General features: G+C 35.4%; 1 protein-coding gene across 1 annotated transcript; it reads left to right on the top strand.

Moving 5' to 3' along the window:
* The first annotated feature begins 3,971 nt into the window (after positions 1 to 3,971).
* LOC101220194 (histone-lysine N-methyltransferase ASHR1) lies at positions 3,972 to 16,474 on the top strand. The gene is made up of 15 exons (XM_011656875.2): positions 3,972 to 4,270; positions 4,385 to 4,515; positions 5,145 to 5,290; positions 5,753 to 5,887; positions 6,899 to 6,953; positions 7,057 to 7,175; positions 7,616 to 7,704; positions 7,829 to 7,910; positions 8,097 to 8,198; positions 8,318 to 8,408; positions 8,486 to 8,605; positions 8,899 to 9,005; positions 11,108 to 11,177; positions 15,567 to 15,630; positions 15,909 to 16,474. The coding sequence occupies exons 2-15, from the start codon at positions 4,416 to 4,418 to the stop codon at positions 16,072 to 16,074; spliced, it is 1,446 nt and encodes a 481-aa protein (XP_011655177.1). The 5' UTR covers positions 3,972 to 4,270; positions 4,385 to 4,415; the 3' UTR covers positions 16,075 to 16,474.
* The last annotated feature ends 1,564 nt before the right edge of the window (positions 16,475 to 18,038 follow it).

Genomic DNA, 18,038 nt, shown 5'->3' with positions numbered 1-18,038 from the left:
CATAAAAATTTGGGATGTTATATTTTTTTCAATAATTAAATTTCAATATATAATTATCAATTTTCCTTTTAAATAAGGAACACTTGAAAAAATGGCAAAACAAGTTATAATAATTAAGTCCATAGCACACATACTTTATTATTTGTGAAATTGACAAAAACAAAGCCCAATCTACACATTAAGAGATAAAATGTCATAAATGCCCTTGTTTCTTAACCTCGACTCGGTTAAAATACCGGTTTATCCCGAAACTACATCTTGTTCCTTAAGTCCCACTAATCCACTATTGAACAATTGATTTTAGGTCCAACCTACAAATTGAATCTCTTTTGTGCCAATCAAAGGTGAGGTCCCCTAGTCCTTAAGGGAACAACCTATCTACCAACCTTAAAATAAGTAGGAGTGGGCACTCTATGTCCCTAGTTATTCATCCAGTCTTACCCCTGAAATGAGAGGTTTGTTGGACTAGCGCCGTTGAGCTGCCCTCACCTATGCAGATCTAAGGATAATTTTGTGTGAACAGAAGTTCATAGTTAACTTAATTACCTAGGTGATTAATAATCAAAATAGTCAGTTTTATACCATCAAGAGTATTATAACTTAAAAGTGACTATTTCATGGTTCTAGTTTTATGTAAACTCTTTACATAGAATGTCTCCACTTCCATGTCTCTACATGAATGATTTATGATCACATCATTTGTACTAACTACAAAGCGGGTCACATCCATAGTGTCCCTAGAATAAGGTTTCCAACCTTATTCATACATTATAGACCATTTGGGCTACATACTCGAACTTGATCCACATTTATGTCTATACATAAAGTTCAAGTCTACCACTAGATAGCCTCGGGACCTTTAGTTTATTGGATTCAAGATTATAGTATTTTTATTTTCACTAATAAGTCCTCAACAACCACTTTATTAGATATAATATAATTTAAACTACAAACTACGAGTTTTAGGACAAATTTCAACATTTAAGAATGTAGGCCTTAGGCCACTGTACAATATAAACATTACACATTACAATGAAATACAAAAAATGGAAAGTAAATAGATGAAATATGTTACAAGTTAAGGGGAAGAAAATGGTGGATCTTTCTCTAGTTTTCTCTCTAATAAGCTTTCACTTACAAGATTGATAAGAGAAGAAGATGAACTTTTACAAAGAACAGAAATGCTAGTCCTTTTCACCTACTCTAATAGAGCTCTCTGGGTTTTAACCCATTTAGGTTAGACTATGTTACTTGGTGTAGAAGGAGGCTTTATATACACTACTTTCGTCGGAAAACTTTTATTTTTCTGATCATGTCAGCATCGATTGTAGCCTTATCAAGTCATATCAACTCCAACTACCATTCTTGTTTACTGGTGAATCTTCCTCGCATGTTAAATTGGCTCGCCTAGGGATTTTAACCGCCAGACATGGATCCTATCGCATAGCCTTTGCATGCATGCGCTCCTCTGTGATTCACTGCCTCTTCTTTTCTTTACAATTATGCGATAAAACACTAAAAATAGGGTAAAATGGACGTGGAGACTTATGTAAGTTGTATTATCTTATATTTATAAATTTGCAATAGAAGCTACACGTTTTGGCACATTATCGTGCGTTTTGGCTTCATTGTTCTACCTCAAATGCCACAATAACATGTATTTCTACAAGTTATCAGGTATGAGCAAAGACAAAAAAAAGTTGGACACTTTAATGCATTTCCAAGATGAAAAATTATAAGGGATTATTAGTACCACATGCCACATTCTGTAGAAGGTACTCATATTCCCAAATGAACAAACCGATATGAAGCTAATCCCAAATGAACACTCCATGAATCTGAAGCGAAATTAGGGATTCCAACCTTTTGCATCAGTTGGGTGTCTTAAAACATTATGAGTTTCAACTCGCTTATCTTTATGCCATCTTATGTCAAAAACCCCTTCTTGCAATACAAACAATCACTTTATTCTCGGTATTAATGGAAAGTAGCGCAATACCTTATGCATAATTTTTTTCCTTTGTGATCATTAACTTTGTACCGAGACTCACCATAAATTGGCAATGTTTCAAATCTCCAAATTCCTTCCAATACCATACACAATCGTACTTAAAATGCATGAATAGACTCATACCCTAAGCTTAAGTCACACAATTTTCGTTTATCTTCGTAAAATGAAGTAGGTATAGTGGTACCTACTGGAAACACTACTTTTAGCCGTTCTAGTAACTTGTCAAAGAATTTGTTACTCCAATTATTGAGAACTTTGATATGCATCAACTTACCTAAAAAGTTCAAGGAGGAAATTTTTGAACAACCAGAGTATAGTTCATTATATGCTTCATTCATTAAATCCTCAAATAAGTTTGTTGTATCTCGTTAATCACAATTAAAAGACATTTCATTCTCCAAACCTTCTTTAGTTGCTTCTTCATTTTCATATCGGAACTTATAAATCATTAAGAAGATCCAACATTTCATTTTCTTAAAAAAGGTTGCTAGTTCCTTCATCATTATGCTGCAAATGAGTTATGTTGTAACTCTTTCTAAACAATTTAGACAAGTTGACTGACCCTCCATGATACATCCAATTCATATAGGTGGGAGATATTCCAATTTTTAATAGATGTCACTTTACACCCAAATTGAATTCATACAATTCTTGGATGGACATCTTGTTCGTCTGAAATTATCAACATGAAACTTTACAACCTTTAACAATTAGAACACTCCCTCTCTATACTCAACCGACAATTTATTTCTAATTTTAACAAAATCTTTGTTCATCATTAAAGACCTAAAAGATGAATAGATTTGATTATTGAATGATAGCACAAATAGATTTGATTACTCAATTTTTTTTTTACAAAAGGCATAAACAACAACAATCACTTGGATCCCCATTATGCATAATAGTTACACCAAATCAAAAGTGGAATTAAAAAAAACATAATAATGTAAGACACGTGGCTTTTAGAACACAATCGTCATATCTATAGCTTATATATAGAATATTATCTATCAATTATCTTTCCCCATTTGATATCAATTAATTGACTAAATTAACACAAAAAGTTAGAGATTCAAGTATCTATTGAACTTTTAGAAGATAATAACTTGTTCGGTTATGTATTTGTGGTTAATTAAATTTCTAAATTCAATGAGTTATATCACCATCCAACAAAAAACATCTAACTTTAGGCCAAAGCAAAATCAATCAAAATATACTTTTTAACCTTTAAATTTTGTTGAAGGTAAGAAACACTATAAGAAGTAAGATGTATTTTTTTTTCTTAAGTTAAACCAAAATAAATAGGGAAAAATCACAAACAACAAAATCTAGTTATCGAAAGACCGCGATGGCGGCGACATAGGAGGACCAGGGCGGAGCTGACACAAACAGCAGTGGCACAGGCAACAGTACTGGAACGGGGGACGATGTCTCCGTTCTCCTTGCTTCGTCTCCTCTCCTTCCTTCTCTTCTAGATATGTATTTTACAGATGTGGAAGAAGGTTTTTAAAGAGAGTTCCCAAGAACTCTTAACAACTTACTAAACTTGTTGCAAATTTGTCGTCTCTTCCGCTGCGTACATGCACATCGTCGAGAGATACAACCTCTGAATTTAAAATTCACCATATCCGCCAATATGTTGTAAAAGTGGTACCAGGAGATTCTCGACGACTTTCGATGCCTCGCGACAACGTAAGATGACTATCGAAGGTTTCTGCAAATCACTTGATGCATACCAACAAGATGTCGGGAGATACCCCTCAAATTTCAAGTTTTCCTCTTAGATGTCGATGCATTAATTATGCATCGGAAGATAGGGTCTCCCGATGAGTCGGGAGATCCAAAATTTTTTGTAGTGAATGACCCCATTTTTTTATAGATATTAAATAACCTTTTGAATGCTAAAGTCAAATATGTGTGGAATTACCAAAACACACACGTAGAAAAGCAAGCCCAATGTCGCCCTCTCTCGTCTTGCCCATCTCACTCAGTCTCTCTTACTCTTGAACATTCGGTATCACTCTTGTTCAATTTCATTGGTGTCTCTCTCATCTCATTAGACTCCTTGGTGTCATTCAGTCTAGCCTTCTCTACTTGATGTTGCTTCGAGAAGAAGCCAAAGAAATGCGCTAGAGAAGAAGACGATGACATTGCAAAGGTTAGATGTCGAAGAAAAAGAAAACCGTGGGGAGATGAGAAAAAATATGTATCACATCGGGCGGGAAATAAAAAAAAAACAAACCTAAATCAATATTGAAGGTAATGGTATAATATAACATGGCAGATGGAGCAGTGAACATTTTTTTTTATATAAATTTAGATCCTTTTCAATTTTGGAACTTTAAACCCAACTTTTTCATTTTTTTTTTCCAGACCCTCACTCCGCACTGTGTTTACAGAATTCATGGAGGATTTGCACAGTGCTCTAAACGACCGTGGGTTAACAGTTACTATTCTGCCGGAGAAGGGCCGGAGCCTCTTTACCACCAGGAATTTCCGCCCGGGTCATTCTCTTTCTTCTTTATTCGTTGTTTCTATTGGTTATCTTATTTGTCCTTTGAAATCCTGACCACTTTAAAGCTGCCATTTTTGTTACTGCTCATGCTAACGAGCTTATACTGGGGTCAACTTCGGTTGTCTACTTGCTTAAGGCTGCAAGATAGATTTGAACTTTTTGCTGTAGGTGTATGATGGTCAACACTGGGCAGCAAAATTGAACGATAAAGATAATCGGAGGCTTCTATTTCCTAGTTAAGAAATTGGGTCTGTGAAAGGTCGCTTGGAAGGTGGTTTAGTATAAAGCATTGTAGTTATATGCCATAGCTTGGTTGTTTATTGTTTTTTATCAAGAATCAAGCTTTTCATTTGAACTACAATGTTCAAAAGATGCAAACTCCAAAAGAGGAAGTTCTTGAAGTGTACATGCATCTCAATTTATACAAATATCCTTGAAGAAATAATCAATAATGAATCTAGAGATAGATTAACGTCGAAACTCCAGTAAAATTATGCTGTATATTGCAATCTCATTCTACAAATACACTTTGAAGTATGTGAGATATTGTTAGTATCTACTGATGGAACTGTTAATGTAAACAAAAGTTCATACGAATTATCATGTTTATTGTTTCAGGAGAAGAAATAATTAGCCAAGAACCTTATGTATGCGTTCCCAACAACTCACCTGTCGAGTCCAGATGTGACAGATGTTTTGCATCAATAAACCTTAAGAAGTGCTCAGCTTGCAAAGTCGCATGGTATTGCAGTAGTGTGTGTCAGGTATATAAGACAGATGAAGTCTTTTTTGTTCCTTTTCCACAATTTTATGCACCATTGAATTTAACTAACTGTAAAACTTGAGCTAAAGATCAACCATTACTTGTGACTTGTTTGTATGTTAGGATTTTGCAAGCAACTAGACCACAATTTGAGATCTTCTGAGCAAACTTTAGGACATGTAACTTTTGTTTGATGTATTCATATTCATTCTGATCAAATCCCCAATTGTTTCAAAAAGAAGAAGAAGAAGAATATATTATGTCGATACTTTTGATACAATTAACATTATGTTCTGTCAATACTGGTGGTAGAATGTCATTTATATTTTAGAACTTCAAGATTCTTCCTTCTACTTTTTTGTAGTGACTAGCAGATGGGTTGTATTAATGTCTTGTTATCTAATAACACCCTAGCATTTTTAAACAATGGGATTTGATGACCTTGTGTTTCAATGACTTTCAGAAGTCAGAGTGGAAGTTGCATCGTCTTGAATGTGATGCTCTTGCAAGGCTTGACAAAGATAGGCATAAATCTGTTACTCCATCTATAAGGTTGATGATCAAACTCTTTATTCGAAGAAAATTGCAAAGTGAAAAGGTAAAATTTTTCCCTCCATTTTTAATCAACACCTGTTTTTACAGCATTCCCAATGTTTAGCATATGTAAATACTCTCAACTTCAGGCTTTCCATGTTAAGACTTGTTCTTGAAAAAATAATGCAGCAGGAAACTAAATGGGAAAGGTGGTTTGGCCTTGAAATTTTGCTGTTGAAGCAGAACAATCAATTATTCTCCTCTGGATTTTTTTGGCTGTAGAGTGTAGATAAGGATAGCTAATAAGAAACAAAAACTATTAATGGGCAAATGATAGTCTGTTCCTTCGATTCTCTATTAACCATAAGGATTTTGAACCATACGTTCCAACTTTTCATGTAACCATCCCATATTCCCCTGTACTGTGAGCCGATAAACATTTGGAGCCAACCAGAGCATTAAGTCTGTGGGGAGAGGAATAAAGGCTTTACTAGAACATCAATCATCCTCCTAAAATCTCACTTTTGATACACCATCTCTTAAATTTTGATTATGGGAAAATGATTGAACAGCAATAAGTTTGTTTTGATATTGGTTGGAGTAGCTATATGGGACCGCAATATGCCCTTACATTTACAAGGAATTTTGTATTACTTTTTTGTCTTTGTGAAGATTTATTTGAACACTGCTATGTCCATTTGATCAAGCTTCAAACACCATCATAAGATAGTAGTGGTGTAAAGCAGCTACCATTCCTGTTCAATTATGTCTATTTGATGTGGATACTCATGTTAATATGCCTGGTTGTAGGCAGGCAAATCATGTTGGTTATGATGTTGCAATTCTAATATTATTTGTACTTATCTTTATCTTATCATTTTTAATTTTTTCTTCATAAGTCTTTCTTTGTAAAATCATATCGACATATAAGTTTACAAATAAGAAATATTTAAGTATGATGTGGAACTTCCATGTCTTGTTCAATAAATTGTTTAAAATTTTAATTTCATACTTCTAGATATTTATATTGTTCTTAATAATTTGCAGCGTGAACATATCATTATTTTATTGTCAGGTCATACCTATGGCTGCAACAGACAATTATAAATTGGTGGAGGAACTAATAGATCGTATCCTCATTTAATGAAGTTCTCTATCTAAATTATGCGTTGTCATATTAACTATGGCATTCAGCTTGGTAATTTTGTTTTGTCCAACCATTTTTCCGATCAGACATGTCTGGCATCGATGAAAAACAGCTGGTGTTGTATGCTCAGATGGGAACTCTTGTGAATTTTATTCTGCAGTGGCCAGGAATGAACGTAAAAGAGATAGCAGTGAACTTTTCCAAGGTTCTACTTTTAACATTTATATTTCTACTTATTTGTTATATTGTAGCTTACTTTTGCTGAGGAACTCTAAAATTCTTAATTTAAAAAACCTTGTGTATCGCCATTCTGATTATGAATTGGACTGTCTAACAATAAATTTCATTTGGCAATGGCCATCTTTAGCTGGATGAAGATCACACTAGCCTTAATTTTATCTTGGCTAGTTTGCACTTTAGATGGGAAATTGTTAGTATCCAAACACCTATTTTTGCGTAAATTTATTGAGGCTATCTTTCAAACTTTGGTTTTTCCAGATAGTGTAGTTCCTCTGCTGCTATTATTTGAGAAGTTTGCCTAAAGTAGGATATTATGCTCAGTCTTATTTACTGTAATCACAAGGTTTGGTTAGATCAGTTTTGCATAAATTTTTCTGAAGTTAAACCCCATGTTTTTTTATGCAGCTTGCATGTAATGCACATACCATATGTGACAGTGAACTTAGACCATTGGGGACTGGACTATATCCTGTAATCTCTATTATAAATCATAGGTAACTCCTTACAAAACATATTCTATATTTACATTCATAACTTCATCATATATATATATATATATTTTATAAGAAACATCATCATAATGATCAACTAAGTTACTACATGGTTTTGGTGCTATAGCTGCTTGCCCAATGCTGTTTTGGTATTTGAGGGAAGAACTGCTGTGGTTCGTGCTGTGCAACATATACCAGCGGGTGCTGAGGTAACCATTATGTCTATATTCACTATTTTCTTCCTAGTTCTCTAGGTACTAGTGATGTGCTTTCTCTTTTCGTACATCATTTCTGCTGCTGTAACTCTATTATATAATTCTTTGGTCTGTGTTGTTTTATGATTTATGTTCTCCAGTTCCCTGTCTAATTATATCTATCTGTTGAAATTTTATTAGGTGTCGATAAGTTATATTGAAACTGCTGGAAGCACTATGACTCGGCAGAAGACTCTTAAAGAAAACTACTTATTCACTTGCACATGCTCTCGATGTGTTAAAGTTGTAACTGATAATTGCATCTTTCAGATGTATTTCATCCTTGATTTGAAACACAATGTTTGACCGGTATGATTAGAGTTGTTATTGATTTGATCATTTTCCCCCTTGAAAAATTTAAGGCTCAAGAAGATGAAATCAAAGAAAGTGCAATTTTGGAGGGCTACAGGTGCAGAAATGACCAATGTGATGGCTTCCTGCTCCGTAACTCAGGTATGCGATATTTCACTATTAGACCAGTAACTGAGGATGTGCTATTACTTCAATGTTTGTTTTATTTTTTCGTGCAGATGACACTGGATTCACATGCCAGCAATGTGGACTTGTTCGCAGTAAGGAGGATATAAAAAATATTGCTAGTAAAATAAAATCAATATCAGATGAAGCTTCTACTTCTCTGTCTTCCCAAAGTATCCTTTTGTGTTTGACTATAAATCATTAATGGTAGTTGGGTTTTGGTCACTCATCAAATATTTTCAAACTCACAAGTCAGGGGATTGTTATATAATATCTAATTAGTGAAAAAAGAGACATTTTAAAACTATTATTCAAAATTGATGGACTAAAATAGTCCAATTGAAACCATAGGGTCAAAGTGCACTTATTCCTTAAAATTAGGAACTAAAAAGTTACTTTTCTCTAATAACGTTTATGACACGTTATATTCTATTTGTCATCTGCTTTGATCTTTAACCAAATTCAGGTTATGCAGAAGCTTTATTTATGTATGAAAAAGTTGAGAAACTCCAAAGGATATTATGCCATCCTTATTCCATCAGTTTGATGCAAACTCGAGAAAAGCTTCTCAAGGTAGGCTAAGAATTCTTTTCACTTTCTTTTTGTTAATTACCGTTCCTTACATGTCTTCGTAATTATTTATGTATCATATGCCAAATCTATTTGTTCAGCCAACCTTCAAAATCCAAGTCCAATTTTGCTATCGTTTGGTGCATACTCAATCTGATGTAAATGCTATTACTTAGACAGCATGCGCAAGACTGAAAATAGAATTTAAGATAGGGGATTCTTGATGTTGAGTTTGTCCTTAAGCTCTATCTTTGCTATTTTGTTAATTTATGTTTTAATAATGCTCCAGAAAGCTTTTTTTCTTTAATTGTTATTATATTGAGGAAATATTGCAAAAACCACTTATAACTTTCATTTTGTTCAAGCACTCCCTAAACTTACGGGCAATCAATCCCTTGGTATCAAAAAATGTACAAATCTCCTGAACTATGAACGTTGTACCAATTGAGCTTTTGAATTATAGGATTCTTACCATCATAAATTTTAGCGTAAAAAGATTGGGTTGAACTATGACAACTTTCGGAGTGTTTTTTACAAGATAAGAGCTATAGGGTTTTAGTCTCCTTGTATTCTAGCCGTCACATCACCGTTCGTCTGCCTCTGTTGATTCGTCGACGAAGGCAGAGCCATACCCATCAGTAATCAATACACATCATGTCTCCAAGTAGTTCGCTCTGCCTCCTAGATCAAAATCCTCGTCTCTGATTCTGCCGCCGCCGCCACTACTCCTTCCGCCGCCACTACCGCCACCACTGCTCCTTCCATCCACACAGTTCGTCGCATTCTTGACCCAGATCCGCTCTCCATTCGTCCTCACTTAGATCTACTTGTGCGCACATTGCAAGCACCGATTTGTTCGTGCATCTCTGTTCGTGTCTTCGACTTCCAGATCCGTGTTTTATTTCATCTTTCGCCTTCGAACCATACTGTTTCAGATCAGACCGACCCGCCGCCGCCGCCCTTTACTCGTACCAGACAATCTCTTTCTGTTGAAGACTCCCGATCCTGAAGAGGGTGAATCTTTGTTCAGATCCATGATCCACCGCTCCGCTCCACTCACAGCTGACGACGCACAGGTTCGGCTTTGTCCGCTCTCCCATCTTCTCTTTTTGCGAAGAACGCCGCAAAGCTCCCTATCTACTCAACCTTTCAGCTCTCTTCAGTTTTCGTTCTGTTCACCCAGATTTCCTGTTCAGTTTGATTCTGACTTGCTTTAGTTTAGTTTGTTCGGTTCCATTCTGATGATGGAACGCTCCTGCCCAATTCAGACCACGTTTTCGTCCTGATTTGATTCTACTTTGCTTCAGTTTTGCTCTTTCATTTTGCCCCCGGAGTTCTTGTTTCGTTCTTCCTAGGTTCTGTTATAGATCTCTATACGAGGATCTATGTTTCTATCCCAGAAGTTCTTCGTTTCGCTCTTCGTGGGTTTGGCCTAGAAGTTCTTTGTGTGTTTGTTCTTCGGGTTTTTTATTATATTCTAGATCTATTGGTTCTTTTCTTAGTTCTTAGCACACTCAAGTTTTTGATTTCAACTTGAGTTTGAGGGAGGGTGTTAATATAATTAGATTATTCTTAGGTGATATTATTTGATATTATTTCCTTAAGTGTATTTCTCTATGGTTATATATAGGCTTGTATCTCTACTAAATAATCAATGAAATATAGTTTAATTCCATAAAATCAACAGCTCATGTAGCCAATATTTCACCATGCCTCTTAATGTTTTATGTTGAATGATATAGTATTAAAAAAATTTCCACTCATTTGCGTAAGGTTTTAGGTCTAAGGTAATTTAAGATGGTATTAGGACAAGTGATACTGAAGGTCATATATTCGAACCTCTGCAATTTAATTTCTTTTTCAATTAATATTGACTCACTTCTTGGGTCTTCTACGTAGAAACCCACAAGTGAGGGGAGTATTAAGTGATATAAAATTAAGTTTACCATCACCCATCAGCTTAAGCTTTTGGGTCAGTGATTTAAAATTTTAATATATTTCTGCTGTTATCTATCATTTATAATCATAATAAACAGTTAACTGTTTTCAGCTTCTCTGAGATATGTTACATTATTTTGCGATCAAATGTCTAATGTCTCTTGCAGATTTCGATGGAGCTAGAAAATTGGACAAAAGCTCTAACATACTGCAAATTGACAATTTCAGTCTATCAGAGTATGCCTCTTTATTATTCTTCTAGTAAATTAATTGTTATGGGATAAAAAATGGATAATCTGCTTGATACAACTGCAAGCATGGTTTTTACACCAGAAAACTGCAAATTTTACTTTTTTTGTTTTGAAGTTATGATTTCAATAGAGATGTTACATATTAAGAGCAAGGTGCAAAATCCAGACTTGTTGATAAATGCAGAAACAAGTGGAAAAATTATTACCTACGCTCAAAGTGTCAATCTACCATCTCTTTGGCCAAAGTCCAAAAGGTGGCGATCCTATATAACAAGATTTACTTGGGAAGTGGATTTGCCAGATGTTTAGGTCAAGTACTGTGATTACCTAGATTGTTAAAAGAACTTTTGAATTTCTCCAGATCTAATTTTATGGAGCTAGGCAGTTGTTAGAAGTAATTAGGGTGCAATGCGAACTTGCTTGAACACCTCTGATTGTGGAAAAGTGTAAAGCATGAAGTTAAGATTGCTTTCTATGGAACAACTATCTGTTAAAATTCTAAACCTGAAACTCAGAAAGATCTCAACAAAGGGCCAAAGAGCGATAGTACTCTGAAACAGTAAATTAATAAAATGATCTAAGGTTCACAAACAAACAAGGAATACAAAATAACAAGTAATATAGGCAACCAGATGATAGGAATAGTAAAAGAAAAATTCAGCTCCTTCGAGAATAGCCAGCAGCTTCTCCTAAAAGCCTATAACAGCTTTCACCAAAATCCAGACCTTGTTTTCCTACCCAAAACATTTCTTATTTATATCCATGCCTCCAGTGGGTCCTCAGGTGTTTCTTACCCTCTCTCCCCAACTCTCCCTTGGCATATTCTGCCAGTTTCCCTTTTTACCCCTTTTTTGTATGTGTATGAAGGATTGGGGATCTAACATTACCGCACGTCTCAAAATGTACCTTGTCCTTAAGGTGGAAGGAGGAAAATTGTTGATTCTTCAAGTACATTGATTCCCAAGTCTTTTCACTGTTCGGAACACCCTTCTGCTTGCCCCGCCCTTTGTTTACTGCTAACTCCTTACTCCATCTTACCCTCAAAACTGTTTTGGGCCTCAACCCTAATTCTAATTCTTCGGTTACTGCTGGAGGTATGTGTTAAAGTCGTTGATTCTGTCCCAATTTTAGCTTCAATTGTGACACCTGGAACACAACGTGGATGCTTGCTTTCAGTGGTAACATGAGGATAAGCTACTTCCCCTATCTTTTCTGTAAAATATGGCCCATAGAACTTTGGTGTTAGTTTTTCACTTCTCTTTCTTGCTAAGGATAGTTGCTTGTAAGGTATCAGCTTTAAATACCCTTCTTCTCCTTGGAAATTCAACTCCCTCTAGTGCAAATCTGTCTGCTTCTTCATCTTATTTTGTGCGAAGATGGTACCTAATCTGAACCTTGAAGCATCGGTTTCAATCACAAAGGGTAGTGCGACATTGGGTAAAGCCAATACTTTGGTAAGAAGGGGGGTTGCAATGTCTGCATACTTCTTGACTAACCTCCCATAATATCCTATTGTAATCTAGAATTCAGAGAAGTATCCGTCTTATTATTTTTGAGTCAAAGCGATGTTACATATTTATATAGAGAATAAACTAAACCCTAGAGACTATGTAAAATTACAATAAAGGACATATGAGATATATATAAATATATATATATATATATCATAACACCTATCAGTCCCAATAATCCTCTCAATTCTAATACGTTCTTGGGTGGCAGCCACTTTACCCTTGTTCTGATCTTCTCCCCATCGATTTCCACCCTTTTCTGCAAGATCCATTGTTCCAAGTGTTGTCTTCGAAGTGGCCAATAACACACTTCTTTAGGTTGGTGTCAGTTTATTGTCTTTTAGTATGTTAAATCCTACCCCCAAGTGTCTCTCGTGTTCTATAATATCTGGGCTGTAGATTAATATTTCATAAAAAAGGACAAGCACGAATCGATGTAGGAATGACAGGAACACTTGGTTCATCAGGGATTGGAGTGTAGCTGTTGTATTAGTGAGCCCAAACGACATCACTAAGGACTCATAGTGTCCTATAAGTTGTTTTCTCGACATCTACCATTCTCATTCTAATCTGGTGATACCCAGATGGGAGATCCAGATTGGAGAAGATTGCTGCCCCATGTAATTCGTTGAGTAACTCTTTTGTCACGGGAATGGGGAGCTTATATGACACATTGACTTGATTTCACTTGCGGTAGTCTACACAAAAGCACCACCTCCTATCCTTCTTCTTAAATCTTAACCAAAAGCACTGAACTTGAGTAAGGGTTTCTACTTGGCCTAAAAATTTCTGCTTGCCACCTTTCGGTTACCAATTTCTCACTCTCCTCTTCCTGAATGTGCCCATACTTATAGGGTCTCATGTTGGTGGGTTTTTTCCATTCCCACATGAGAATTAGCCTTCTAGGTGTGTCAAAGATATTATCATATTGCTTCAGAAAAGCTTGTATCATAGGTAGCCATACCTCGTCCCCTCCTTCTCGGCTCTTGTTTTTAGTCTTCTCTTCTTCCTCAACCTCCAAATTTTGGAACTCAATTCAGAACCCCTGTTCTTCTTCCTCCCATGATTTCGTCAACTTTTTCAACGAACACTCAACCTTGGTCAGATCCCCCCTAATCATAATGTGCCGATCCCTCTTCATAATTGCAAGGGACTTTGATGCGTGTATCCCCCATCAATCCCGTCGAGTACAACCATGGTATTCCTACTACTACATCCCTCTTTCCCAGGTTGATGGTTAAGGAATTTACCTGGATGGTTAACTTGGGGAGTTTCAGTTCGATTTTTCTGCAGATTCCTTTTCTTTCAACGGTCATAAAAACTCCAATACTACTCCAAATTCCATACCTCTGGTGATGGGTAGTTTGAGTTCCTCCACAATCTTCTGATGTATGCCATTGCGAGTCGCCCCACAATTAACCATTCCCCTCCGTTTAATCGTTTCCATTTTTTCGATTTTGTGGATGGCCCACAAAACGAGTTTCATTTCATCATCGACCTCCATCGCCTTCAGCTCTACAGTTCCGTTTGCCCCTGCATCGATCTCAAATTCCGCTTCAAAATTCTCTTCCTCATTCATGAAAAATATCATCGACTCCCTATTTTCTCACATTACACCCATGGACATGTGACCATTTTTCGTTGCACCATAAACACAACCTCCTATCTTGTCGTGATCAAAGCTTGTAATCAAATAAATGCTTGACTGTAGGTTCCTTTTTGTGTAATTCCCTTGCATGGGTATGATTATTTGCCGTGCCTTGATTTCTCTCCCTTTTACCCTGTTTCTTTCCCTGAAATTCTGATGGGTTTTGGAGGATCGGGCTTCTTTCTTACCCGGTCATGGGCACCCCATTCACTAAGGGCCAATTTTAGGTCAACCTTTCGGTCATTCATTAGCTTGGTCTCCCTCATATCATCTTCCAAAGTTCCCGGATAACGGCTCACAAATTCCACCTGCAACTCCGGTTCCCGCCCGTTTTGTGTAACCCTAACTGAATATGCCAAGGGAGAGCTGACAAGAGAGGGAAAGAAACACTTGAGGGCCCACTAGAGTCTTGGATATAAATAATGGATGTTTTGGGTATGGAAACTAGGTCTGAATTTTGGGGTGAAAGCTGTTATAGGCTTTTAGGAGAAGTTGCCGGCTATTCTCAGAAGAGCTGGAATCTTTCTTTCTTTTACTACCATTTTTGTCATCTGGTTATTTAGGTTACTTGTTATTTTGATATTCTTATCTTGTCTGGAACCTTGGATCATTTTATTAATATATTATAGCAAAGTATTGTCTCTATTTGGTCTTTTGTTGAGATCTTACTAAGTTTCAGGTTTAAAATCTTAACACTAACACTACCATTTTCTTTGTATGCATGAATGAAAAATTCTAGGATAAGGATTCATAAGAGAAGATATAGCAAACTTTGATGAACTAGCATATTTGATTTGGTTGTTGTCAAGGATTATTTTATTGTTTGTATTACCTTATTTTTCTTCTTTAAAATTGCCTTCGCTTCAAACAAGTTCTGGCTTCAAAGATGATATGATATATAGAAAAAGTTTCAGGGGTTACGGTAGTTCTACTAAGATGGACATTATTAAGAAAAGGGGAAACAATTTCAACTTCTGAAGGATTTTCATTAATCTTTGTAAACCTGCTGGATCATTAGGTTCATGCTGCTTTTCAAGATTCATTTTCCCTATTGATCCCTGGCAAATTTGTTCATTTCAACAAGTCATTTTGTTGTTATCTTGCATGCGTGTTACAGTACTTTTGACTTGGTTGACTGTGTTTGATCTTATGTTAAGGATCCGCAGTTTTAATAGTTTATATAATTGTTTCAATGAATTTTTTTCTCTGATGACAGAACTATACCCTGGGATCCATCCGTTGCTTGGATTGCAGTTCTACACTTGTGGGAAATTGGAATGGTTGGTAGTGCACCAAGATGTATCATTTATTACGAGTCCTTCCCTTTTTTACCCCACAAAACACTCTTATTTTATTTTTCTAAAGCTCAAAAAACTGTATGATTACTTTGCTTCTGATGCCATTCTCTAACCGAGAATAACATCAGAAATTGGAGTTCTTTTACTGAAAATGGTGGAAGAGCTCGTCTCTGTTGCTAAATTCAGATTGGCTGCTTTTCAAGAACTGGGAAATAGTTGTATCGACTTAATCAAATATGTGATGGCATTCAATTTGACAGGTTACTTGGGCACACAGAGGATGCTATAAAATCTTATACAAAGGCATTTGATATTCTGCGAATTACTCATGGAACTAATTCAAGTTTCATGAAGGAACTGCTGCTAAAGTTGGAGGAAGCTCGTGCTGAAGCTTCTTATAAACTCTCATCTACTGATGATGAGTAGATCCACTGTTCACTTCTAACTTCTAAGGAGTAAGTTCAGAACCATGCTTCACACAAAGCCCTTCTTGGCTCCATCTCTGTACTTAATATGAGCTCAATCGTTTACGACTTGGCTGTATATGGTGAATTGTAACAACCATGGTTCAGTGGTGAAATTAGAAATGGTTTGTTTTTCATTCAAAACTACATTATTTTTGTTAAGGGGCCATTGCAAAAATGTCAAAGTGCTTTGGTAAAATTAAGCCTATTTCATGTTTTATGATTTTGCAAAAAATGACAATCATTGTCAGTACAATTGAAATACTTTGATGACCCAAATGCCCCTTCCTATTAAAAATGTGATTGTATTTGGTTTTCCTCTAATTACCAATTATAACAATTTTTATCTTATTACTGTTCAATTGTTATCTAATTGCCAATGATGATAATTGTCGTTTGATGTTGATTGTAATATCGTTAATGATATCGGTTATTATCTGATAATTATTAGATGTTAATTGTCAATGACTTTGACGTTTATATGATTGTTGGACTAATATCCAAATGTAGTTGTCAATGGATATTGATTGTTATCTAATGAGTACCCAATTTTGATTGTCACCGATGTTGATGTCGTTTGACAACTATTTTATATTAATTATTAATCCACGCTCATGATGCATCCATTCATGAAGAAACACAAACAATTAGCCATTTATTCCAAAAATCTCCTCCATAAATGATAAGTTGACAAATTAAGACAGGGTGTGGAAGAAAATAAATGTTCGATATTTTCTAATGGAGAATCTGAATTAGGATAAGTAGTATAAACTTTGAACTTTCTCTAGTAAACATCAATTGAGTTTACTTGGTTAATCAGTGAACATGATGTCTTGAGTTGTTAACCATTCTAAAGTAAACTAAAACAATAGATATCACACAGTTTCTCATTTTAACAAAGTTTGTTCTCGTGATTGTATTTGGTTTGGCCTTAAACACCGCATGGTCTCATGAGTGTTTTAGAGAATTTGCATTAAAATTCTCACAGAAGCGGCCCCTTCACACTCACATAAATGATTCATGTACAAACTTGCTTCTAATTTGAGTATAAGAAGTAAAATATGGCTAAGTGTTTTGAATTTTGTTTTTTGATTAAGAGGAGGCGTTTTGAAATAAAGCTTCAGGATAAGAAGTTGGCATTTGAATCTATCCGCGAAAAGGATTAAGTGACAAAATTTTATATGGTTAAGTATAAGTTTTGCGATTAAAAAATTAGTTTGCAAGGAAGTTTTGAGAAAAGAAGGAATTATGGTAGGACCTATAAGTCTAAACGCTCACAAGAGAAAAGAGTCTTCGCAAGAAAGTCGGGTAGTCCATGAGAAGAGTTACTCGTTAAGACTTTCAAAAGTTATGTTAAGCATTTAAAACTATTTGCGAAATGGAATTAGGCAAGAAGAAAGGCTTGACGAGAAAATGTTAAATCTGATTTGACAGGAGTTAACGTGTAAGATTAAGAATTTAAGCATGACTAAGATAAATATTAATTTTACACGTGTGAAGTTTTAAGTAAGAGCTGGCAATTTGACAAGGATTTGAGGATGACTAATTCAGGTTAAAGAGTAGTATAAATAAAGAATTTGAGTCACTAAGTAAGGGAGATTTTTGGGAAATTTCGAAGTGTTGAAGTGCTGTTATTTTGTTTCAGCGAGAAAGAAGAAGAAGAGATTCGGTTCTAAGGCTAAGTAATTGTGAGTGTTTTGCAGTATTTATGAATGTATTTCTTAAATGCATTTATGATAAAAAAATTGTTATGGTTTGTCTTAAGGATTTGAAAGATGAGTTCAAATGAGAGTGTTTCAAAAGAGATTTTCATGAAAAGCTTACATGATTTCAAACATGTTTTTGTAATGTTTAAAGCTTGATTTGGTGACTATGATATTAATTAAGAAATGGTGTTCAAATCATTAGTTGTTTCTTTTGCAAGAA

The sequence above is a fragment of the Cucumis sativus genome, chromosome 5 (assembly GCF_000004075.3).
Source record: "Cucumis sativus cultivar 9930 chromosome 5, Cucumber_9930_V3, whole genome shotgun sequence".
In the NCBI taxonomy this organism is placed as follows: Eukaryota; Viridiplantae; Streptophyta; class Magnoliopsida; order Cucurbitales; family Cucurbitaceae; genus Cucumis; species Cucumis sativus.
The sequence above is the reverse complement of the archived record's forward strand: the minus strand, read 5'-3'. Positions and strand labels throughout refer to the sequence as shown.

Excerpts from the sequence above, each read along its gene's own strand:
- LOC101220194 (XM_011656875.2), top strand. The coding sequence starts at position 4,416 with ATGGAGGATTTGCACAGTGCTCTAAACGACCGTGGGTTAACAGTTACT. Across the intron at positions 7,705-7,828 it reads ATCTCTATTATAAATCATAG|CTGCTTGCCCAATGCTGTTT; the intron begins GTAACTCCTTAC and ends TTGGTGCTATAG. Across the intron at positions 8,409-8,485 it reads CTTCCTGCTCCGTAACTCAG|ATGACACTGGATTCACATGC; the intron begins GTATGCGATATT and ends TTTTTCGTGCAG.